The sequence below is a fragment of the Pongo abelii genome, chromosome 16, assembly GCF_028885655.2.
Source record: "Pongo abelii isolate AG06213 chromosome 16, NHGRI_mPonAbe1-v2.0_pri, whole genome shotgun sequence".
In the NCBI taxonomy this organism is placed as follows: Eukaryota; Metazoa; Chordata; class Mammalia; order Primates; family Hominidae; genus Pongo; species Pongo abelii.
The window spans coordinates 32,408,442-32,434,938 of NC_072001.2; the positions used below are offsets into that span (position 1 = coordinate 32,408,442).

General features: G+C 49.0%; 1 protein-coding gene across 6 annotated transcripts in view; it reads right to left on the reverse strand.

Annotated features, from left to right (window-relative positions):
• The window catches only part of APBA2 (amyloid beta precursor protein binding family A member 2), a 229,038-nt gene that overhangs the window by 38,276 nt on the left and 164,265 nt on the right, over positions 1-26,497 (reverse strand). For 4 of the 6 annotated variants that reach the window (XM_054531070.2, XM_054531068.2, XM_054531069.2 and 1 more), the window contains 3 exon segments: positions 24,455-25,445; positions 4,563-4,643; positions 3,471-3,507 (listed from right to left, as the gene is read on the reverse strand). In XM_054531070.2, coding sequence (XP_054387045.1) covers positions 3,471-3,507; positions 4,563-4,643; positions 24,455-25,405 — 1,069 coding nt within the window. In that variant the 5' untranslated portion in view covers positions 25,406-25,445. 6 annotated transcript variants of the gene reach the window in all.

Consider the following 26,497-nt stretch of genomic DNA (forward strand, 5'->3'; position numbering starts at 1 on the left):
GCACAGGGAGTGGGACACCAAGCCCCAACGACGGTTCAGACGGTATCATTTGCATTGTTACTATTATTTTATTTTTCCTTATTATCAACAATTATCTGATATGAAATAAGGCATAAGCTGAGACCAAATACTCATGAATACTCCAGGAATATTTCCCTCCAGGGCAACTTCTCAGACACAAATGGGGTGGAGGAGCTGCTCCTCCCTTACACAGGGGCTTCCCAGGAACTCACATACTCAGCCTCAGCACTGGACACACCAGGAGGCTGGAAGGGCCCACAGTGGGATGGGAAGTGGTGGCAGGCACCCAGGGCTGATTCCAGACCTGCCCTGCCTTCATGAAAAGCCCAGGGTTTGATTGTCTGGCCAACACTAACATCTGAGAGGCTGGTCATGTGACATAGCTCTGGCCACAAAGAAATAAGCAGTGTGTTAAAGAGGCTTCTGGGTCTTTTAAGTAAGGTTCAACTAGATATTCAGAGGCATGCAGTGTCCTAAGGCTCAGCTACACATGGGGCCGTCTACTCCAAGGGAACAAGGCAGACACCAGTTTGCCTCCTGGACTCTCTGGTGGGAGTCTGCACTGCACCCACACAGCTAGTCTCATGGGCCCCTGGATGGGTCAGCTGCAAGGGTCCAAAACTCCCCGGGTAGGTCAGCTGCAAGGGTACAAAACTCCCACCAAGAGGGGCACGTGGAACCCATCTGGTCTAAGAGCCTCATGCTCCCAGCAGCCAGTATCTCTCACAATCACCCCATGGGTGGGGCATAGCTTCCAGGGTCACCTTCAAGAGACATGCCAGTCACGAAAGTCACCACTGTGAGAAGCTCAAAGCCCTGGATGCCCTGTCCCGCAAGCATTAGAATTTTTCCATCTAGATACAGTTTATCAAAAAGAGCATCTCACCATAAGCAATGTTGCCTGGAGACACAGCTGACAGGCTGCCTTTCAGGTTACCCAGGGAGCACACTATGAAAGGTAACAGAAGGTCCGATTCTCATGCAGAGAAGTCATCATCTCTTAATCCACAGAAAACCTTTGCTTTCCTCATGTCAAGGGGAGGACGTCCAGCTGGTGTGGACTTCAGCCCTTCTCCTTTTTTTCTTCCTGCCTAGAACAAGAAGCAATGGCTGGGGCTGCCCACACACTGTGTGACGATGAGGTGACAAGCCTGAAGAGGAGGCCAAGAGACACAGCAGTGCCGATCCTGACATCACAGAGCCACTGAACCGGCGGCCTCTTGCCTCTGGACTTTTTTTTTTTTTTTGATACAGAGTTTCGCTCTGTCACCAGGCTGGAGTATACTGGTGTGATCTTGGCTCACTGCAATCTTCGCCTCCTGGGTTCAAGCGATTCCCCTGCCTCAGCCTCCCAAATAGCATGACTATAGGCGCTCAGCATCACGCCTGGCTAATTTTTTGTATTTTAGTACAGACGGAGTTTCACCATGTTGGCCAGGATGGTCTTGATCTCCTGACCTCATGATCCACCCACCTCGGCCTCCCAAAGTGCTGGGATTACAGGCGTGAGCCACCACGTCCAGCCCTGGACTTCTTTATGTAAGACACACACCTCCTATTTGTGTAATGTTAGGTGGGGATTTTGATACTTGTACCCAAATGCATTCAAACTGATAACGGTGTTTAATTTGGAGAAGCTTTTCCCAAATCCATTATATTCTAGGGTTTGGCATCACCATTAAGATGATCTCTTCCTGTTGCTGAGTGAGATTTTGGTCCATGAAGGCCTTGCTGCATATAAATGCTGTAATAGTAAAGGATGTTGTTTTGCTTCAGTTTTCTATGTTTTCGTAACAATCAAAGGGCTTCTCTCCTACAGAAGAAACTATAAATTCAGGTTTTCCACATTGGTTCCAGTTGGTCACAGCAGTTTTAGCCCGTCTGAATTGGTTTAAGGCATCCAGCCTTGTTTGGATTTGCTTTGGAACAGTCTGAGTGGTGCAGGGAACCGAGTCTTCTGGGATGCCAGGAGCTAGGGTCAGAGGTACCCCAGGCACTGACACTGCTTCCTGATCCCTCACGATCCCACTCTCTGCAGATATGAGATTGGCTCAAGGGCCGGGGAATTTAATGTCTAAATCACCTCCTAGTGTGAGAGTTCTGTCCAGATGACACCATGATACACTGAAAAGTGAGCTTCTTGGATCCATGAGACCCTGCCTCACTGGAGCAGTGTGACTGGCAACCCCACCCTGGCTTCTGCCTGCCAAGGAAAATGACACAGTGACGTACGGCATTCGCCCTGCTCACGAGGTGCCAGCTCCTATAAACCAGGAACCCAATCACACCCTACAAGTGGGAATGTGGGGAGTGTGGTCTCTTCCAGGAATCATCATAACCTGCTGTGGCCTGAAGAAAACCACTTTGAACCAGATAAAATGTACCTAAAACCACATATAAACTGCTGGGCAAAACCCATTTTAGCCTATTTGAATTGGTCAAAATGGAACCAAGTCTATCTCAATTGCATGATATTAATTCTGATGGTTTAAAACAGATTTTCACCCAATCTGAGCAGCATTAAGCCAGTTATAACGGTCAAAATTGATTTGAACCAGTTAATCCAGTTTCAACCAATTGGAACTGGTTAGCCTGGTTCAAACTAGTCCTCTAAAGGCGAATTTGGGGGCTTCAGTTCCCCAGGCTTTAGTCGTTTGCTAAAAAAAGAAAAGCAGCATGGGAAGGGCTGAAAGTCATTTATTTCTGAAGACTAATTTACCTTGCTCCCATAAATATTTATAAGAATTAATTACCAGCTTATTGAAAGAATTAATGAAATTCACATTGTTTATTATAACACTTTAGCAGGGGCAGGAAACATCCTCCTGGCAAAGAGAGAAATCCTGCCGAAGAAGCTCTTTACTCTGAGGTTGGAGCACTAGAAGCAAACCCAGTGGATCTCCTACAGCGGCCCTGCAAGGTCTCCAGATGCTCAGCTCTGTCAAAGCCAGGCAGGTGTGCTCCCCACCCCCAAGAGTGACAAAGAACATATCGACCAGTTTCATTCTTTATTGAATGTTGAAATGCCCTATTAACTTCCTCAAAAATGGTGGAACGGTAAAGAAAAACAAAGGATCCAAAAAAAAAAAAAGCGTGAATTTGAATGCATTATATCCACCCTGATGAGAAGTGTTAGCTATAACCAGCTGCTTATAAAGACATATCTCAATCTATTCAGTCATCAGTGTTGTCTGTGATGTAATTAGCGAGGGTATAATTAAAGGAGATGTTCTACTGTTCCTTGCATCAAAACGGGCAGATCAGCTGAACCTCCCCTCCCCACTAAGTGGGGCTACACAGTGTTCAAACAGACAATGGCCAAGCACCTTGCTGGTAGGTAGGCACGCTTTGTAAACAAGCTTTGCAGGTGAATGCCCAAACTAAAAGCACCATTTATTTTGACGTAAAATGCAACTGCCCCTTGAGAGATAAAATTCAAAGTCACTTACCGGCCACAAAACTTGGAAATGATGCCACCTTCTTTGTCTGTTAGGAAATATGGAAAAATAAAACACATATCAATTGTAAGTAGGTAGCCCACAAGGTGAAGGCTAAGCAGGGCTGTGATATGAACCGTAATGAGAAAAACAAACCCCTCATGAGTGACGGTGTTCCGAAGATGTCAGCTCCATACAGGAAACCAGTCTGCTGCACGCAACATGATGTTGGGGAGTGGCCCAAAAGCCCATCATCTAAAACTTAGGAACCCTCAGACTAGCATATCTTGACTAGAAGGGAGGCTAGAGACCATCCAACACAATGGCGCTCCAACCGGGGGGCATGAGAGCCATCCAGGCACATCTTTAAAAGCAAGATAAAGGATACTGGATACCACTCCATTGGTGGCCATCGTTATTTCATCAAAGTTAAACAATCTCATCTAAACTATGTTACCAGAAAGGGGAAATAACTTCCATCATAGCACTGTTAGTTTATAGGAAATTGTTTGTTAAAACCTGTTGTTGATTTAGAACAGTGGTTCTCAACTGGGATGATTTTTGTTCCCAAAGGGACATCATTAGGCAATGTCTGGAGACGTTTTTGGTTACCACAAATCAGGGGTGGGGATGGGGTAGGTACAAGGATCTCGTGGGTTGAGGCCACAGATGCTGCTCAACTCCTACAATACACAGGACAGTCCCCAAAACAAAGAATTACCTAGGCCTCAATGTCAATGGTGTCATTGTTGAGAAACCCTAGTTTAGAACATGGTTATCAGACAATGAATAGAATGGCTTTTTATAAAATTAAGAAGTACCAATGGTGCCCCACCCCCACACATACACCATCTGCAACACATGAGCACTGCATGGCATGGTCCTAACATCACGGAGGCCCTCTCCTCCCTCCTCCCAGGCCAGCGTGCCCTCATCTCCTCACCATATGGTGACACCAACTTGGCCTGACCTGGACTCCCTCTCCCCCAGGCACTGGGTGGGACGAGAACATCATGGACAAAGTGAGCAGACCACAACTCAGTGGGCCACTCCATCATTAGATGAGTGTTCTGGCCCAGAACTCTCATCCTTGAAAAAAATTACCTCTGGAATGTTGTTATTGTCAACAGGTCCATTGAGATCAGAGCGCTGCTGCTTCCTTGGCTGCTCCAGACCATTGCAAACCTGGAAATGGGGAAGTTAAAGATTGTGATTTTATATGTTAGAGAAATGCAAGATGCAAAACCTGGATATGCAATGTGATACAATTTGTAAAATGCATGTGTATGCCCGTATGTGTATAGGTGTGTGTGCAGACATCTATTTAATTATACTTAAACTGCTATGCACTTAATATTCTATTTTCATACTTCTAAAAAAGTTATTTTAAATCATTTTGAAATTCGTTATCTTTTGATTGCAGTAAAATGCGCTAACATAAAGTTCACCATTTGACCATTTTTAAGTGTACAGTTCAGTGGCACTAAGTACATTCACACTGTCGTACAACCATGGTCACCATCCACCTTCAGAACGTCTTCTTCTTCCCAAAACTAAAACTCTGTACCCATTAAACAAACTCCTCAATACCCCCAACCCCAACCTAAGCCCCTGCCAACCACCATTCTACTTTCTGTTTCTGTGAACTGGGCAGCTCTATGCTCCTCATGTAATGGAGTAATTAAGCAGTCAGTATGTGCCCTTTTGGAACTGGCTTATTGCACTCAGCAAAATGTCCTCAAGGGTCGTCCACATTGAAGCACATGGCAGAATTTCCTTCCTTTAAGGGCTGAATCACATTCTACTGTGTGTACATCCCACCTCTTGTTTATCCAGTCATCTATTGATGGACACTTGGGTTGCTTCCAATTCTTAGCTATTGTGAATGGTGCTGCTATGAACGTGGGTGTGCTAATATCTCTTGAGTCTTCACTTCCACTTCCTTTACATACATACCTGGAGGTGAAATCACTGGATCATAGGATAACTCTATTTTTCAGTTTTTAAGGACCTTCCGTACTGTTTTCCACAGCAGTAGTACCATTTACGTTCCCACCAAGAGTGCCCAAAAAGTTAAAAGCCATATTTTTAAAAAACCTAAATTCTTGGATGAGAATAAATGCAAATTAGCCAATCTGTTACTACAACATAGAAAATGCCCCCAAGTACATGTCATAAGTCTTCTCTTAAAGAAGACACCAAACTACAACTGCTTCTACTTCAATTAATAAAATTTAAGGTTAGGTATATTTTCTCTATTTAGTTCCTTATATCATTCAGAAGACAGAAGCCAGATCCATAGCCCTTAAATCCCTGTCCACACCCCAAAGGAGGTTCCGGAGCCTGCATGGTAAGTCCAGTTCCAGAACTTTCTGGAAATAAATTATTGAGAAATAACAATATGATGATGGCAAGGAAGACAGTGATGATAAAAGTTACATTTACCAGCTGGGTGCAGTGGCTCACGCCTGTAATCCCAGTACTTTGGGAGGCCAAGGCAGGCAGATCAATTGAGGTCAGGAGTTTGAGACTAGCCTGGCCAACATGGTGAAACCCCGTCTCTACTAAAAATACAAAAATTAGCCGGGCATGGTGGTGGATGCCTGTATTCCCAGCTACTCAGGAGGCTGAGGCAGGAGAATCACTTGAGCCTGAGAGGCGGAGGTTGCAGTCAGCTGAGATGGCGCCATTGCACTCCAGCCTGGGCAACACACTGAGATTCAGTCTCAAAAAAAAAGTTACATTTACCTAATTTACCTAGCACCTTAGGGTTTACAAAAGCCTCTTGTGTACGCAATGAATATTCTTCTCCCTGCTTGACAGGTGAGAAAACTGAGACCCCAAGTGTTGGGCTGGCTTCTCTCGGAGTCAGGTGATGCCACGAGGCGTGGCTGCCAGCCCTGTCCCCTGTCCTAGTCTATCAGTGTCTCGCTCTTTGATGGAACTCTGCCTCTCTGGGGTTTTGAGAAAAATTAAAGGACCTGGGCCCACCCTCCCAGCACTGATGGAGACAGATATGCCGTGCCCCAGGTAGTTGGAATGATTGCTGGCTAAGCCTCCCCTCCAGAATCACAGACACCACTGGATTTCAGAGGCAATGGGAGTGGGGGATGCAGGGGAGCGGGCACCGGGCTTTAAGGATGGCGAGTGAGAAGGGAGAGCACTGCTGCTACATCTCAAGAAAGCTACATGGGGCTGCCCTTCCTAGAGCTGAGACGGTGCAGGGGTGCAGCTGGGACCCAGCAGTTCTGAAGTCTGGTTGGTCCCTGCCTCCCCCAGTCCTGCTGCCCCTACCCCTGAGCCCCACAGGGGCTCACAGGCCTAGCCAGATCACACCCTGCTGTCCCGAAATGACCGAAGGCCCGGCTCTGGTTTGTCTGGGACTGCTGGCACGCTGCCCTGCTTTTCGAAGCCTAGCATCCCAGGAGCAAAACCCATCCTTCCCCTACAAGAGGGCTGTGATCCACCCGAGACTCTATTGCAGTAGACCCTGCACTGATCAAGCTGAGCAGATAGTGCCCCTTTCTGCAGGGCTGAGACTGGCCCAGGTACTGCTCCTCCAAGGTTTCTTCCCCTCACCCATCCCTCGCACTGCTCTTCCTGCTATGGCCAAGGAACACCAGGCAAAAGCTTCCAAAGGATGAAACAAGAGAATCTCGCCTCGGATGCCGCTCACGTTCTCCTAAAGTAAACCTTATTTGGGACATCCCCCAGAGAGCTCTGTTGAAGACACCTTGTTGTTTCAAGGTGCACATAGCACACATCGGTATTTTACCAGCTTGTGAAAGTTCCCCAACACAGTGCCCTTCTGCATGGACTTGGTTTCCTGGAGGCCTTCCTTGCCTTACTAGTTGCTGGACAGGTGCTGGTCATCTCCAAAAAAACCCCAAAGAAATCAACCAGCCCACCAGCAAATGAAATCAGGTTAACAACATCCCTCCTGCAAGCTGGGTGGGATTTAAGTTGTCAGGCAGAGGGAGCGCCACAGACGTAGGGCGACAGACTCTCATCAGGCGGCCAGATAAGTCAGGGGTTGGGGGACACAACAGGGGCTGCATCCACCACGGGTTAGGGCTGGGCCAGCCACTGTACCTTTGTGCAACTTCAAGCCAGGGCTCAAGGCTTGGCTGGGGACACAGACTGATGGCCGCACCCCCATGCCCTACCCATGGGACTCCCCAGCACGGGGACCATAGTATGGGGTGTCCACGGGCAACACAAGGTTGTCTCTAGGGGTGACCTTTCCTCCACATCAGCGTTTCCTCTAACTCCCTCTCAAGCCGGTGTCCACTTGTCACCATGACAACCACATCTCACAATAAACAGCCAGGGTTACTTTCCAAAGAGGCAGGAGGATGGGCTTGTGATGTTTCTCCTTGGGAGAGCCCATCTGGTGCTCTAATTTCCATCTCAGGGGTGGTGGGGTTAGGGGGCTGGCAGCATCTGAAATTCACACAGTGGGAGGCCCACATGGATTTGGGGCTCCAGGCATCCTAGATAAAGATGCTATTTAAATCCTGTTATGCCCTCCCCAAAGTACAGCAGCCAGCCACCCCTCAAAATAAGATGCCAGCCAGGGTCACCTCAACTCCCTACAGCCAACAGAGGACACGGGGTCCCATCTCTCGCTGAGTAACTGTAGTGGGGCCTGAAACCCACATCAGCCATCCACTCAGAGAAGGCGGTGGGTACAGCATGAGAATCAGCGTGTGTCCCCGGAGCTCTGAGGACAGACAATTAATGTGTGGTGTGGCACAGACTCTTCACAGCACACGGGACTCAGGGGCAACTGTTCAGGGCAGAGATAAATGCTTGTAATAAAAATACACTAATGCCAATAAATCTTTCTAATAAACACCTTGGCTCCACTTGGTGAAACTAAAGCTTGGATTTTTAAAAGTGTCCATTCTGATTTTGCCTGCTTGATAAAACTGAAAATACAGCAATATAACCACATTGCTTTGGATGAAACAACACCAAACTAGTGCACACCCACTCCGCTCAGGCCGTCTTCAACAAAGGCAGGATGCTTCCAAGCACTCTCTGGAATGAGAGGCATGTCAGGAGCTGAGGTTAGGGACAGAGGACATCAGCGGAAAGCCAGGCTAGCCACAGCCATCCCCAGTGGCCTGTGAAAATTCTCCCCAAACATGACCCTGTGACAGAGAAGTCCTGGGCAGGTGAATGACTTCGTTAGATGACAGTCTTCTCTGGGAATCACTTCATGTCTCCTGTTTTCAAAAGGGGCGATCATCCCTACTCATCTGATATTTCAACAGGGACTTCTTCCTCTACCCAGCTCAGAAGGGGCGGCCGAGACCCGCTACAGCACCAGAGCTCCACGCAGGAGCAGTGAGAGCATGACCCCTGGTCAGATGGAAGGTACTCAGCAGCACAGAGGAAGGTCTCACTTAGCAGCGCGGACGTCTTCTTTCAGACGCCCTTGGATCCATCCCCTGACATCTGCGTGGCTCAGAAAACATTACGATATTGTTCTTTTCCTTCCACTCCTTTTTAGAATTCAGGTCACTCCTGTGATGTTTATCTTGAGGAGAATGGAAGCTTGGATAGAGTATTTGTTCTTATAATAGTTACTCCCCTGGGGGAGATCATATCTTTTCAAAGCAGATCTGTGGCTTAAAAGTATCAGGACAAGACACATTGGGAAAAACAGCCAGTCAGTCTGTACTTAAAAATCTCTAGGCAGGCCTGTGAATGGGAGGAGAAAGGGGAGTCCCTCCTGCATCCCGGTATCCAGACATTTCATGGAACATATTTATACTAAAAAATTATTCACTATCTACCTGAGATACAACTTATTTTTTCAATTGCTTATTATGGTAAAATACACATGCAATAAAATATAGTATCTTAACCATTTTTGAGTGTACAGTTCAGTGTTATTAAATTCATAATGTTGTACAACCCTCATCACTATAAGTTTTCTCATCTTGAAAAACCAAAATTCTATACCCATCTAAATTCTAATGTAACTGGGCACCCTATACTGTTATTTGCTGAGTCCATCAGCTCTAGGGGGCAGACAGGCTGATAGCACACTCTGGCCTGGCTTTATTCTCCATGCTTGGTCTGCTGAAATCTCTCCTCCATCACCGACCACTGGGGCCACCTGCACACGTCCTCCACTTCATTGTTCACTGTCTCTTCACAGAGCCCTGTAAAGGGCAGGCAGTGGATGGCTGTGTCCAGTGCAGCATTTCAGAAAAGAATCATATTTATCTAAACTTGTCACTGCATTTTGAGGCTTTGTCAAGTACTATCCAAAGGTGGGCCCACATGGCCAGGCCTGAACAGGTGCTTGTTGTATGTCCCATATGGCACAGGGCAGCTCTTGCTAAGGACAGGACTATGCATGCAACAAAGACCCTGACCTAGGACAGCTCACCTTCCAATGTGGAGACAGAACCCAGTGATCCTGCCAGCCTCAGACCCTCCACAGGATGAGCCAGGGTATAAACAGACACACACATGAACAAAAGCAGGCCCTTGGAGATCAGGCCAGAGGAGCTGAAGCGGTGAGGCCAGAGACCAAACCATCAAGGTGACAGGGCTGCTTAATTTTTTTCCTTTGAAAGTAATCAGAACCCTCATGCATTGCTGGTGAAAATGTAAAATGTTCTGTCACTGTGGAGAACATCTGTGGTTCCTAAAAACGGTAAACACTGAATGACCACATGACCCAGGAATTCCACTCCTAGTGATACACCCAAAAGAGCTGAAAGCAAGTGTCTACACAAAAGCTTGTACACATATGGTCACAGTGGCACTATTCACATTAATTATGCGGTAGAAACAACTCAAATGTCCATCAATGGATGAGTGAATTAATAAAACGTAAAATAGCCATTGAGTGGAATATCATTCAGCCACAAAAATGAACAAAGTACTGGCACATGCTACAACAGGGATGAGCCCTGAAAACATGCTGGTGAAATAATCCAGACACTAAAGGGTACATACTGTCTGAGCCCACCTTTATGGAATATCCGGAATAGGCAAATCCAAAGTGAGAGAAAACAGATTTTTCACTGTGGGGGCTGGGGGCGGAGGGAAGAATGGGGAGTGACTGCTTAATAAATACAGGGTCTCCTCTAGGGGCAGTGAAAATGTTCTGGAACTAAAGAGCGGAGGTGGCTACACAACATTGTACTAAATGCCACTGAATTGTACACTTTAAAATGGTAAACTTTATGTTATATGTGTATTACTACAGTTTAAAAATAATGGGAGAAGCAAGAGTAAAGAGAGCCCTCTAAGGGTCTCAAACATACTGCCCTATGAGAGCTCCTTCACCTAAGCTCTACGGAGGTCATCCGCCAGCTTGTACTGAGCTAACCCTCCAGTGACTGACACCCAGGCAAAGTGGGATGGTCCAGGGGAGGGGGTGGGTCATCCAGGCAGCAGAGGCAGCTGTCCATCAACCACTGACAGCCCCTTCTCCTGGTCACCTGCCTCACATACCAGGTGCCATTCTGGGTCCATCTGTGGGGAAGGTGGGAGCTCCGCCCATCCTTCCCCCACAAGAGCGCTGTGATCCACCTGGGACTCCACTACAGTAGACCTTGTGCTGACCAAGCTGAGCAGAGAGTGCCCCTTTCTGCAGGGCTGAGACTGGCCCAGGGAGAGTCACCCACCAGTGCTGCGGAACTAAGGAGAATTCCATCTGGTTTTGTTCAATTCTCAAATGAGAAAATCTTCATCAAACCTTTCTAATACCATTGCTTAGGGGCCAGCATGGCTGCTTCTGCCACTGGTTCTACACGTTTGCTGCAAACATCTGCAATTTTTCCATCCTGCTAACTTAAAAGCAAGAAGCCCTGTGTGCATAGTTTAATGACAGCAACCTACTGGGGCTAAAACTCAATCGTGTGACTTTATCAGAGGCTCAAGCCTGCAGTTCTCTCAGGAGGCTTGACCTGTGACCTCTCCTGTATTCACCCAGTGGCCTCCACACTCGGCCTCGAGCCCTGCACACATTCTGAGAAAACTAGCTTGACATCTGAAACATGAATGTAATGATGGTGCCCAAGCCAAAAGGAAATTAAATGACCAATAGTAAGTCAGCATTAGACTTCAGTTGCCAGAGGGCATTTTCTACAGTATTTAACTTCCACTCATTTACACAGGCCAGATCTCTGTTCTCCTAATACGAGGAGTCCACAGTTCCAGTCAGTAAGATTAGCCCTAATAACAAAAAAACTTAGTCTCAATGGAACTGCCTAAGGCTATAGACATTAAAACAAAGTCCTACGACTCACAATTTGAAAAACAAGTTTCACCAGATGATCTATAAAGAAGGTACCAATGATCCAGTTAACTTCACTAAATCTACCTGTCTACTTTTAGGAATATACACAGTAGAATATCTGGGATATTTAAACTTGTGGAAAAGGTGACAGGATAGCAGAAATAGCTGTTATTTGACGGCGGATTTAACGATATATGTTTATTTTAATGACACTCACAAGGCATGACCACAATCACTTTACTATAAGCCACAGCCTGTGGGATCTATGTTCCTTCCACTCCCGCCGAGGGGGGATCATGACCCATACAAGACCTAGGAGAGAAGGGGAGGCTCCCCACTCCCACTCAGGATGTGGTTGTATTATTTACTCATGGCTTATTTTGGTCGTGAATGTCCTCCTGACACCTCCCAGGGCTATGCCGACCCACCGCCCCACGACCACACACGCCAGGTCCACAGGCCTGAATGGGTGTAATCACAGCTCGTCCCTACTGTGGCTACATCTAAATAGTTTTGATTGGCCCAAAATGTTTTTGCTTCTTTGTGGGTAATATAGTTTGGATATTTGTCCCCACCCAAATCTCATACTGAAATGCAATCCCTAATGCTGGAAGTGGGGCCTGGTAGGAGGTGTCTGGATCATGGGGTGAATCTTTCATGAATGATGTGGGCCATCCCCTTGGTAGTAAGTGAGGTTTTGCTTTGAGTGCACAAGAGATCTGGTTGTTTAAAAGTGTGTGGCACCTCCCCCTCCAACCCCCACTCTCTCTCTTGCTCCGGTTCTCACCATGTGAAGTGCTGGCTCCCACTTTGCCTTCTGTCACGATTGAAAGCTTCCTGAGGCCTCCCCAGAAGCAGATGTTAGTATTATGCTTCCTCTACAGCCTGCAGAACTGTGAGCCACTTAAACCTCTTTTCTTATAAATTACCCAGCCCCAGGTATTTCTTTAAAGCAGCGCAAGAACAGCCTAACACGGTGTGATAATGGCTACATAGGTTCAGATTGGCTCAACTTGGTTTTAGAGGATCCAAATTGGTTCAAACCAGTTATTCATTGAAAAACCTCTTCTTTTCTTTATTTCTTTTATTGTGCTAAGTATACATAACATACTATTTACCATCTTAACCATTTTTAAGTGTACAATTCCGTGGCATTAAGTACATTCACACTGTTGAGCGACCATCACCACCGGATGACCTCCAGAATGCTTCCATCTTTACAATTGAACCTCTGCACCCATTAAACACTAGCTCCCCACTCCCTGCTCTCTCCAGCCCCTGACCACCGCCATTCTACTGCCTGTTTCTACAACTCTGACTACTGTGGGTGCCTCAGAAGTGGAATCACACAGTACTTGTCCTTTTGTGACTGGCTCATTGCACTTAGCAGGATGTCTTCAAGGTTTGTCCATATTGTAGCCTGTGTCACAATCTTCTTCCTTTTTCAAGGTGAATAACATTGAAATCCTTTTCTTTTGTACTTTATCGCTATGCTTGTGGCTCAGAAGAGCAAATACAAGGCCGCAATGCAGCAAGAGGAGCCCTGACCCACCACAGCTTTGCCTGTGGAGTGGGTTTTGAGGACTGGAGAATGGCTGGATGACCTCCCTCTCCGGAAGATGAACACAAGTATTTCTAAAAAGTGGGGCCCAATGAATGAATGAATGAACATGCTATCTTTCACATAACTGGGGCCCCAATGAATGAATCAGAGGGGGCAGACAGTCTCCAGAGGCAGAATCAGAGGCCACCTGCAAGCACATGGGCCAAAGGACAAGGGCTGATGAGAAAGAGGGTAAATGAGTGATGCCGCCACACACAGCAACAGCCTCCACCCTGACGTCACACCCGAGCAGCTCTTGGGGAGCAGCGTCTCCCCACCTGAAGTCCACCTTGGGCTCCCAAACCTGCACAGCCTGGCTGCACCCACAGCAGACCAGGCAGGCCACCCGTGGGACAGATCCAGAAGTGAGTCAGCACCCAGTGTCTCTTAAAAGGACCAGGACCAGACGGAGGCCTGGACCACGGGTAGCTGTTGACACTGGACGAGGGGAAAACAGCTTCTGCGAGCCTAGCCCAAACTTCCTTCAGCTCCAGCAGTTTGGGTCTTGGCTTGGTCTCAGCTGGAGAGAGACCAACTTCTCTTCTGTGAAGGTTGACTGGCGAATTGGGGGCAGACGTGGGTGTGGCAGGTCCTGGAGGCCGCTATCAGCCCAGAGGGCTCCATTCCATTCCACATCTCCTTTCTCCACATGTCTGAGTTATGCGTAGTTTTCCTGAGCTGCCCATGGTATTATCTGACATAGGATTAGGAGTTATTCTTGGTCAGCCCCCTATTACCATAGTCGCATGTCTTCATAGTAACTGACTAGCACTGGTGTGATCTGAATGCTTTGGGGTAAAACTCCCATGTCTGCCATCACCACGCTATCACATCTTGGGCAAGCACACCATGGGTGACATTATGCATCTCAGCGTGTTCAGCCATGCAATCTTTCTTACTAAACAGATATTTCTGTAATTTCTTGCGCCGAGCCCTGCACTTCCTAGGGAATGTCACGGACTAACTGATTTTGCCAGCTGGGTGTCTCTCAAGCCTCTGGTGCAAGAGAGGCATGATGCCAGGTGCCATGGAGGCCCAAGAACGGGAGGCACGCGGCCTCGAGAAGCAGATGCATGTGGACAGCCTGGATCCCATACCCAATGCTCTCACTCTCCACAATCTGCCCTAGACACCCCACTGGCAGGTGAGTACAATTCAAGTCAATATCTCACATACGCACACGTGCACGTGCGTACACACACACACACACACACTCCACTGGCAGATGAGTACAATTCAAATCAATATCTCACATACGCGCACGCGCACACACACACACACACACACACACACTATGAGCACCTCGGCTTGCCGGCACCTCCTTGGGTCCTCTATGCAAGTCCCTATAGACACTGTCCATCTACCCTTCCCATGCCTCTGCCTTCCCAATCCACCAGAGCTGCTTAGGCTCAGGGGACCCCGCCAACAGGTGGCCACCGCCAACGGGTGCTTCTTCCCAGCAAGATATCTCCTAACTGCCCTGCTACATCTGGCCTTCCTAATGTCCCTCCCCTCAGCTCCCCAGTTCTCTCTTGGCTCCCCTCCATGCCCCCAGTGGAACCCTCTGTCTCTCTCTCATCACCATCCCCCAACCCATGTCCTTCACCTTCCCCTTGTCTTGTTTCAGGGCTCAAAGCTACATCACAGTTCCAGCCCCCTCCATGCTGAGGACACCCACGCACCTCTAAGTTCATCCCCACCTTGTCGGCTGACTTCCCAAAGCCCCTCTGAAAGTCCCAGAGCCTCTCCGCCTGTCCCTAACTCTGGAGCCTGTCCCGGAAGCCTGCCTGAAACTCGTCTGGAGCCTGGCCACACCTGGATGGGGGCGGGGAGAGTCTCATGTATCTGTCTCCCTCTAGAATGAGTTTCAAATGCAGGATAATGCCACTTTCACCTTTGCAGTCCCAGTGCCTACCACGTGGCAGGTGCCAATTTGCATGGGGCATGCGGAAGGGATGCAGGGAGGGCCAGCCCCCCCACATCAGGAGCGGCCCAGCACGGGGAGCTGGCTTTGAAGAGTGTGAATTCGGGGTGGAAACTGGAAAAAAGGTGCCCAAGGTTAAGAGAGGCTTGGCTATCATTTGGAGTCAGTGAGAGACAGGTGGTCCCAGGTCCAGCTTGTCTACCTGGAAGAAGAGGTGTGTGGGCTTCTCAGCTAACTTCCTATCAGATATTCGGTGTGAGAAAATCAGGGCAGCCCTTGGGGCTGTGCAGCTGTTGCCCCATCTCCCAAATCACTGACTCTGGAGTAGAAAGAGGTGTGTGAGAACTTCCCCAGCAGGGCACAAGCCACATTCAGGAGGGCCCTGCAGAGGGGACAGTGTGGGGGCACCTTGGGAGGCCCTTACCCGACCTCACACCCAGCAGCTCCAGTGTGGCCCTGACCAGTCCTGGTCCTCCTCTCGTCCTGTCTCACAAGCAGGGCTCACCACCTCCTTTGTGTCACTCCCGAGGACAAGTCCACTAGTGTCCTCACCCCTGCCCAGCATGGCCGGTACCCAAACTGAGTGCAGGGACTTGCCCACCCACCTCCCCCAGACCCGATGAGCTTCCCGTGGACTGAAAACTCATCATCATCATGATCTGCACAAGCACTCCATGCCCCGCACCATCCATACGGACACTGACCCAGATCAACTCCCCTCCCCACAGCCCCAGGAGATGGGGGGCTGCTGGCACAGGTGGCCCATCCAGAATGTTCCCGGGCCCCGAGCTGCTGCAGCTGGGTGGGATGCCGGCTTCCTGACCGTGACTCCAGCATTCCTCACCACTGCACTCTGCTCTCTCCCCGAGGACTAGGGTGTGTTGAGGGGGGAGGTACTTTTTAGATCACTATTAATGGGAGAGCTTTACATGCTCTGCCCCGACAATGTTTTAGAACAATGTTTTAGAAACCCCAGCTTTACCTAGATTTTAAAAGTACCCAAAGCAATCCCAGATCCTGATAGATAAACTGCTCCCTGATAATAACAGCCACCCATGGTGACATGTCATCAAAACATGTCATCAAAAACATGTCACCCATGGTGACATGTCATCAAAAGGCTTCATATAAATCAAAGAAGCCAGCTGTGCTGACTCAGCAAATGGGCCCTGAGCTTCTGAACATCAAGTTCAGAAGCTCATGCGGAGCCAGCCAGGATTGAAACGTCAATGCATACCTGTAGGATTTTATTTTTCAAGGCAATCCTGGGAATCAGTAGCAGGAGGTGCAGTGTCCACCCTGTCACAGTGCTGGGAGCAGAGGTGCGTGGGAAGGGGTTCAGTACAGATGACAGGGGACACAGGAGCACCCCAAGAACCCTCCTGTGCAGCCTCCCCGTGTGCAGAGCCGGAGTGCTAGGCCTGACACCATGGGTGGGTCAAGCACCTCCCAGAGTGGCAGCATAGACGAGGCAGCACTGTCACTCAGCCCTGACACTGTAGAATCTGGGGCATGGCTGCAGAAAGGAGGGAGCCGACTACTCCACTGAGGCCTAGGGGGCTGGAGAGGACCTTCCCCTGCCCAGGCAGGCCATGCCCCAATGCCCCCCATAAGCCCCTGCCCTCAGCACCACCTACAGGCTCTTTCCCAAGTTCCATCCTACTGCGGGCCAGGTTTAGACAAACCCCAGACCACTCCCTCCTGGGCGCAGTGCAAGCCCCAAAGCCCCTCTATGCAGGACCACCCCATCTGCACACCTGCTGCCCCACCGCATGCTGATGGAGGGAGGGCGCCTGGGTGCCAACAACCCCATGCCACTCCTGTCTCAGTCCTCTTCTGTAAAGCAGATACTGATACTCACTTCCACTTCATATGCTGTCCAGCGGGGCACGTGTGTGAGGTCCCGGCTCAGAACACACACAGTGCCACTGCCTCCCACCTGGGGGACACACCCAGTTACCTGTGCTTTTAGCACCTTCTCTCCCTTGGCACCAGACTCCTGTCACACTCTCAGAAGGCTCTTCAAAAAGCAAGCCTCTACTGAATGCCAAGTCACAGCCAAAGCATCGCTACAATGAGCAATGATGCACAATTCTGCGTTTGATGTGGCCTCGGGGCCCTCGACCATGCTTCCCTTTAACTGTTGTATTAAGTTGGCTACAATGTATTGATTTTTCTTATTTTTTCTATTGTCAGAAGGCTCTTTCTAAAAAGCACCAGCTGGGCCAGGGATAAACAGAAATCATGAAAACCCCAAATAATCAAAACGTGTATTTGGTTTGCCATTCCAAGGTGTGGAGCTATTCTACACTTGCTGAGTAAATCAAATACCTCAACTCGGTAGCCACGGAGGTCCTGGACAAGGAATGCCTGCAGCTCCAGAAATCTCCAAGGTCCAAAGGAGTAAGTCTCTACAGGGAGAATTTCAGGCAGGGTTGACCTTTTCAGAGTATCTCCTGATAGACGTCACAAGGTAACAGGTGGGATGGGGCTCCAAAACAATCCATCCAGCCCTCGCCAAACCCGTACGTTCCACAGGCCACCCAGAGGTATCCAGAGAACATGCCATCCAGGGCCATCCCACAGACCCACAGAACTAGGATCTTTGGTGCTGGACAAACGCTCTTATGGTGCCCCCCGTCAGTGTGGGTGAGTTGCCCCAGGGAAAGCACTGATCAGCAAACTACTCTCTTCAAGGGAAGGTACCAAGGACGTGCCAGGTCCACAGGCTCATCCCTGGAGCTGTGAGACTGAGCCAGGCACCGGTGCCCAGCTGGGGTCCTCCCTCCACTCACGCTTCACTGCCTGATAGTAGAGGGCCAAACGGGTAGGTGTAGGAATACTAATTCCATCAGGTCACTCAACACGAGCCTGGCTGGACCCAACTCATGTATTCCTTAATCACTGAATGAAAAAAAAAAATCAATACTTTATGTCAACAAAGCTCAAAAAAATTAAGAAAAATGCCACATGAAATCTTTACTTGACTTGTTTGATCTGTGGCCTGAGCCCTGGTGAACTCAGGACATGTCAGCACTGAGATGGGGACATTTTACAGACCGGAGGCTTCCGTATCTACTGGTCACCTCAATGGCACCGTATCCCACTCACTGAGAACAACAGGGCATGCCAAGCCTTTCAACAGCAAGGAAACAGACAACAGAGGAGAAGAGACCATCACTCTCCAGGAGGACCACTGCACAGTTCCCCCACACTGACTCACCCTCCAGCAGGCAGGCTCAAATGCGGATGCACAGAACTGGACGCTTTCTCGTCCCAGGTTCTTCAAGGGCTGTGTTATGCACTGTTTAGAGGCATGGGTTTTGGCATAACACAGTCCACAGTCTATTCACAGGGGAGCTACTGAACTGTGCCATCTGCAACACGGGACTAACCCTAGCTCCCTCTCTCTGGGTTGCTCTAGGATTTACTGAGATCATATTCCTAACACCCCCAACATGGTGCCGGCAGTCACCACCAACACCACTGCCACCTCCACCGGCACCCACAGACTTTACACAAACCACAAAATAAGAAAGGTGAAATCTGCAGAAGCCAAGGGTCCTGATGATAACACAATGACAACCTTTCCATCATCACCATTTGGGGTTGCTGAATTATCTTGGAACTGAAGCATACAGGGAGAGGTCTTGGGAGTTCATGTGTACAGGTCCTCTACTCCCCAGGGTGTAAAGCTTGGGTCTGTATTCTCCCATAGACCCTGCATGGAGGGAAAAGGGCTTGCTGATACACCATGTTTGGGAAGCACTGGCCAGGCTGGCTGGTGTCTCCGCTATAGCGAACGTGGGACTTTATGCTGTTCGTGTGTGAGAAATCAGTAAACCCCCAAGAAGGGAAAAGCTTTGCAGCAAAGTTCCCGAAAGTCATTTGCCAACCAAATACAACCAATTCTCATTCACATAGTTATGTTCTGTAAAGCTGCCCTGAGCACTGAGTTGATGAATACTGAATATATTGCTCCTAGGGGTGATACAGGGTTAGGTTCCTACGAGCCTCAGGACACATTTTTATCAATGAATCAACACAGAACCTTGTTTTATGTGTGTTTCTGTTTACACACACCTTGTTTAATATAGATTTCTTACAAATAATTAGTTATATGCAGTATTTCTTTATCATAAAATACTAGCTGAGAAGAGTTTAACATTTCCCTGACCCTAGATCACAAGACAGTAAAGTTCTTGGGTTTTCTACCTGTCCACTGTGCGTTTTTAAATTGGTCATTGTCCCATGAATCTGCAAATTTAGCCATTCCTCCATCTTTTCCTTAACTTCATCATACACTACAGAAGTTACTTTAGCACCTCCCAGAGTGGCAGCATAGACGAGTCAGCACTGTCGCTCAGCCCTGAAGGAAGCTTCTCTAGCACATGTAAGGCACATGGCAGCCATTCTGTGCTTAGGATCACTAGGCTTCAGCACCACACTTGAGGGCCATTTTATCACCAACACACACACACACACAAACACACATCAACAAAAATGCAAAGAACACAGACTGTGAAAAGAACAGCTGTTTACAGTATGAGAGCTGAAACAAGAAGGCAAAGCCTTGTCCAACCTCAGCTGGGAACGTGAGAGTTGGGTGACTCAAATTCTTCCCTTCTCTGTACCTCCGCAAATGACTGGGAAAGTGCTACGAGTATTTATTTCAGGGTTACAAATCAATTTTAGCAAGTTAACAAAGTTGCAAATATGAAATCCATGAATAGTAAGGATCAAACGGTACTTTGTTTACAGAACACCTCTAAGAGCTTGTTTTGGGAAATCCTGACCTAGGTTTGTCTCTTTCATTCGAAAACTCTACAGTGGAATTCTACAATGCCACATGGCTAAAGATTTTTTTGCCTGCATTTTCCAAATTTTCCTCAGTAAACTTGCAGTGCTTTGAAATAACCTTTTTTTATTTTACTAAAATAATTCATTTGTAGATCTCTGTTCCCCATCCTGTCTTCCTACAATTTTAGAAATTCTATCGCCTTTGTGCCTCTCATATCCCAGCCCCTGGGCAGACCTCTTGGTCTCAGCGGAGTTGCACAGGTGGGAGGGCTACCTGCAAACTGGAGCCTTTTCGAAATGCATGGCATCCTACAGCTTAGGAGGGCTCCAAAGGCTACACAATCTACTTCTTAGTACAGGCGCAACTCATTTTTCTTTACTTTTTTTTTTTTTTGGAGGTGGGGAGTCTCACTTTGTCACCAAGGTTGGAGTGCAGTGGTGCTATCTTGGCTCACTGCAGCTTCTGCCTCCCAGGCTCCAGCGATTCTCCTGCCTCAGCCTACTAAGTAGCTGGGATTACTGGTGCATACCACCATGCCCAGCTAATTTTTATATTTTTAGCAGAGACGGAGTTTCACCATGTTGGTCAGGCTGGTCTCGAACTCCTGACCTCAGATGATTTGCCCACCTTGGCCTCCCAAAGTGCTGGGATTACAGGTGTGAGCCACCGCACCCAGCCGGCAACTCGTTTTTCATATCGACCAGACCAAAGCAATGTCCTCTGTGACCCAGACGGGGAAGAAGGAAACATCCAATTAAATCCCTCTGCACCCAAAGGAAGTGGAGGGGTCACAGATGAGTCATTAACATCTTAAAAATGGTGCAGAGATGATGAAAATAATATAACCAAAATTCAAAAGAAAATGTAATAAAGAAGAGGACATACGCAACAGAAAGTCACACCTACGGTGTAGAGAGTGCTTCTATGAGATGGAAATGCATCCAAACCCCAAAAGATAAAGGGCATGCATCCAACATCCACAGAAGAAGCAAAACAATTAGGCAAGGTCATCGAGGGGAAATGGTCAACGTTGATGTACGGCATGGGGATTTACCCTCAGGTAATAAACCAAAGAAGGAAAACATGATTTGTACAAAGATGTCTGTGGCAGCCTCAGAGCTAAGAGAAAATGCCACCCACAATCTGCATGCTCAATGGTAGAGTGTGTACAGAGAAATACGTTATACGGCACATCATCGCCCAAATGGATCATGGAAAGGTCACTAGAAATAATCATGAAAATTACATGGTGATATGGAGAAACATTTATCATACATCAGATTTTAAAAACTGTATGACAAAAATATATCTGGGTTATGATGACAGCTACGAACATCGTTTATGCTCAATGCTATGGTCTGAAAAGGCACACGGATGAAATAGCTCATCTGTTAGGGTAGTAGGGACCATGCAGAATACAACATTTTTCATCTTCCCATTTTTTCTTTCTTTTTTTTTTTTGAGACAGAGTCTCGCTGTTGCCCAGGCTGGAGTGCAGTGGCGATCTCGGCTCACTGCAGGCTCTGCCCCCCAGGATTCACACCATTCTCCTGCCTCAGCCTCCCGAGTAGCTGGGACTACAGGCGCCTGCCACCTCGCCCGGCTAATTTTTTGTATTTTTAGTAGAGATGGGGTTTCACTGTGTTACCCAGGATGGTCTTGATCTCCTGACCTCGTGATCCACCCGCCTCGGCCTCCCAAAGTGCTGGGATTACAGGCGTGAGCCACTGCGCCCAGCCTCATCTTCCCATTTTTTCTAACTCTATTTTACTACTGCCATTCGTGCAATGACTAAATGCTATTCAATCCTCTTCAAAATATCCAGGACACACTTTTTCAAGCTGTAAAATGAGTAGAAGAGAGGGGAGGGTTGCTACACAATTTCTTCCAAGTGAGTCTCCTACAACATCACAGCTGGAATGTGGCATCTTGTTGAAATGCAAATTCAGATTCAGCAATTTGGGGGTGGGCCTCCCCAGTAATGCCAATGCTGCTGGGTTAGGGTTAAAAAGCAAGAGTCTACAGCATCTAAGTGACCAATATTGCCCATTTCTCCCTTCAGATTTTTTTTTTTACTGCAGCCTCAACCATAGGGATCACTACACTATGTGGACAGCACTGGGAACAGAGAGGTGAGCATGGGACACATGGCACCCTGTGCACCTGTTTGAGGCCAGGCCTTTGTTGGCTCCTGGCATGGCCTGGCTGTCCCCCAGGGGAGGAAGGGGATTCCTCTTAGGAAAGCAGGTTGTGATTTCAAGCAAGGGCAGCACCAAATCTCCCAGTGCACATGCTTCATAAAAAAATCTTGCTTTCCAAATGAATTCTATGGCTCTTTCTGGTCAGGTTTCAAAGAGGTCCTCATCTGGAATGGGGTACTCAAATCTAAGGACGTGGAGACCCTGCCCAGGTGCAGCGGGCCTGGTAGAGTCTTCAGAAAGAGTAGTCAGGGCCCCTGGCACCAGGGTCCTTGTTAGCCTGGAACTCTGGGACTGGCAGGTGCTCCCCTTGACAGAATTAATTTGTGAATTGATAGGAAAGAAAGAAAGAAAGAGAGAGAGAGAGGAGGGAGAGAGAGAAGGAAGGAAGGAAGGAAGGAAGGAAGGAAGGAAGGAAGGAAGGAAGGAAGGAAGGAAGGAAGGAAGGAAGGGAGGGAGGAAGGGAGGAAGGGAGGAAGGGAGGAAAGGAGGAAAGGACAGAAAGAAGGGAGGGAGGGAGGGTGAAACAAAACAAAAGCTATACAATCATTAACCAGTTTAAATGAACTTTTCCAGTGTCTCGGACAAGAGCATTTCCTTCAAGGACACACTCTCCTTAGGGGGAGAAGCGACCTACTTTTTCATTCAGTGCCTCTTCTGGGAAGAACAGACCTCCTCTTGATCCTCTACAATGGCTGGGGACTTCCCCCACCTCCACCTGCCCTTTTAAACAGCTACTACCACCCATCCATCCATTCATTCCCACTCATTTACCTCCCAGCTCTCCAACCGCAATATCTCTGTGTTTTTACCCAAATTACCATCTGGTTAGCATGAAGCACAAAACCAGAAAATATCAGGACTTGCTTACTCCCCACCACGCTCTAAAGATAATCTTCTTTGACAAGAACTTGGCTAGCGATGCCATTTGTCACAATAAGACGCAGCATGTCACACGCTCTGCACAGCCCACGTCAATCCCTGAGGTGCCTTCACCACTGTTGTGGGACAAGCCCAGGCCCTGCTAAAGACCAAAGAAACACTTTGCTTTGGCCTAAAGCCCAGACCCAGGGTACAGAGCCTCCTGGCCTTGGGGTGAACTCTCCCAACATCCACTAGTACCATAGGAGCTCCTATGCATCCCACAGCCCCCTGTAAACATGGAATTGCTGTGAATGACAGGAACACCCCCAAAGCAAAGTCAACTGACACTTAACGTTCTTTAGAGAGAATACAAGACATTAAAATACAAGTGCTGAAAATCCAAGAGTCAATTAAAATACAAGTGCTGAAAATCCAATGATTTCCATTCCAAACCCAAGCTCTCAGTACACACATACACACACACACACACACACACACACACACAGAAATTCATGAACTCTTCTCGGAAAAAAAATATTTAATAGTTCAAGCTTTAAAAAAATATGACAGAGGTCCACATAATTGGCCAAATAGAAGTTCCTTTACACAAGTCCAATAATCACATCTTTATATACTCACAGTGAGGGTTTTTTTTGGAAGTCAGCTTTTCAAATGTGTTTATTAGAATGCACGCTGACTTTGCTATAATTAAAATACAGTTATGCTGACATCCACTGCCCTCATTAGCATGCATTTCTTCCCCGAGGTTTTGCCAAACCTTCAAAAAATCCTTTTTCAAATAGGTATTCACAGCTGATTGCCCATCAGGCCAAGGCCCCCGGGCTTTCAGAGACCCGTCCACTGTGAAACGCACTCCCGCCCCGACCCCAGCCACCAGGCCACCCAACACTGGCTGCAGCAGTGTGTGAGCACCAGCACCCCCATGTCTTTGCCACTGCCCTGCTGGTCTGAGTACACCTGTGAGGATTGAGGGGCTCTCCCACACATACTGCCCCACCATGAGCAGACCCAGGGCAGTGGGCAAGAAATCGAACCTCTCTTCTAGGGTGGGAGGAGGGGTGTCTTCTGCAAGACACAAGTCGCCACTCAGACCTCAACCGGCTTTATTCCTGAGTCTGAGCAGTGAGCTTAAGAGTGGCCGGAACATCCACACAACATGTCTCCCAACTGGACCAATGAAGAGCTCAGCCCCCACTAGAACTGTGAGGCACCCAGCACCCCCCACCACCTCGCTTCAGCATCTGCGAGGCCTGTACCCTGAAGTCCCTTGCTCTCGGGCCCCTCTGCTCCCTTCCCTGGGACAGCCAGAGTCCTACCTGCTCATGGGGCCACTTCGGCCTCTCTTCTGGGGTCCTGGTCTTGGGCTTGAAGCCTCTCTGGGGGTCTCCAGGGTGCTTGGCCTCGGGAGGGAGGTTCAGTGACTTGGGCCTCGCCTCGTGCCTGCTGGGGCTGCAGCTGGCCTTGATGGGTGGGCAGGCCTCTGCAGAGTCCCCAGGCCCCGGCTCAGGCCCATGCTCGGGGCTGGCCTCACTGGCGCTGGTGATGCTGGTCATGCTCAGACTCATCTTGATCTCTGCCACGATCTGGTCGATGTCCTCCTCCTGGTCCTCCAGGTCCCTGTCCCCGCGCCTCAGGCGGTAGGGGGAGGCGCTGGTGTTCCCGTTGGCCTCCTCAGGGTAGTAGTCCTGGTAGCCCTCTTTGCTGGCACAGTAGTGACCGTCTTCTTCCTGGTCATGGGCCTCAAGGACGGAGGGCTCATCCTCCGGAATGGGCAGTTGGCCATCTGGGTAGTCCTGGCTGCCTTCAGCCTCGTGGCTGTGGGGGCGCGGGCCTGCCGAGTCTGTCCACTCCTCCACCGCCTCCTGGCACTCGTCAGTGTCCACAGGGTGTGCACCGTGGGCCAGATACTCCTCCCCATTGCAGTCCATGCCCTCCAGGTAGCTGTCGTCCTCGGGGCAGTAGCGGATGTAGTAGGTGATGCCCTCCTCCTCCTCAGGGAGGCCCTCGTCATAGTCCTCCTCCTCAGAGGTGTTGTTCACGTAGTCGGAGCTGGAGTCCCCATCGGGGCTGTGGTTGTGGCACTCCTGTTCCTCTGGTGCGGGGCTCTCTGGCCGCAGGGCAGCCAGCTCCAGGCCCTCGGGCACATAGCCCTCCAAGGGCAGCTCCATGTCCTCGCTCTCAGGCTCCTGGCTGTGAGGGACAGGACCCGGTCTCACCCTATGGTCCAACATGCCGCTCCCCACGCTCTCAAGCTTCTGGTGGGCCATGGCAGTCGCTCACGCGGCCATCATCACCTGGAGGCAGCCACTGCGGGGAGGAACATTGGGAAGGACAGAGTCAAAACCCCACAAAGCCCAGCCACATGTGGGGCCACTTCACCACAGCACCTCCTACCACGTTCTCCCGCAGCAATGTGAGGGCACATCCGTTCAAACCGTGTGCCATCCCCATCCCCGCTGACTCATCAGCAGAACAACATGCATCCACACCAAGGAGAACAAGGGCACACAGAGGTCCAGGAAAAGCAGTCAAGGGAGGCACCAGCAACTCGCCAGGACACCTGCCTCTCCCCAAGAACCCACCAGCTCATTCCTGACTTCTCACTCAGTTTGGGTAGCCCAGGTGACCAAGACAAATGGTCGTAAGATCAGGTTGTTTGCTCTCAAGAAGAAAACGAGCAGCTTTCATTAAGAAGACACAATGAGGACCAATGAGGAGGGACATTAACTCTTCCCAATCTAAATCTATGGCCCCTCAAAGACTATCTTGGGTACCTTCCCCTTCAGGCTTATCCCATCCTCTCCCTCCTCTTCCCCCTCAAACTGAACAATGTTCACAGAGGAACTGGATGTTCAGGAACCATCCAGGCTGAGCAATGTGCAGAAAAGCTCAACACAAGTCCCCAGCATGGCAGGCTGGAGGGCTCAGGAGAGGGGACAGCACTGCTCGGCCATGGGGAGAAGAGGACAAAGGGTGCAGCCGCAGCCTACAGGTATCATGGGGTGACAGGGCAGCTGCAGAGACCTGGCAGGCCAAACTGGGAGAGGGCCTGGACCCAGTGCCCAGGACTCTGCACTTTATCCCCCAAACCACACTGCTATGGCTTTAATATGTCCCCCAAAGTTCATGTGTTGGAGACTTAATTCCTAATGCAACAGTGTTGAGAGGTGAGACCTTTAAGAGGTGATTAGGTCACGAGGGCTGTGCTCTCATGAATGGATTAATGTCTTTATCTTGAGAGGAAGTTCTTTATTGTGAGAGTGGGTTTGTTATAAAAATGAGTTCAGCTCTCTCTTGCTCTCTCTCTCACTCTCCCTCACCTTCTCACCTCTGCCTTGGGATGACATAGCAAGAAGGCC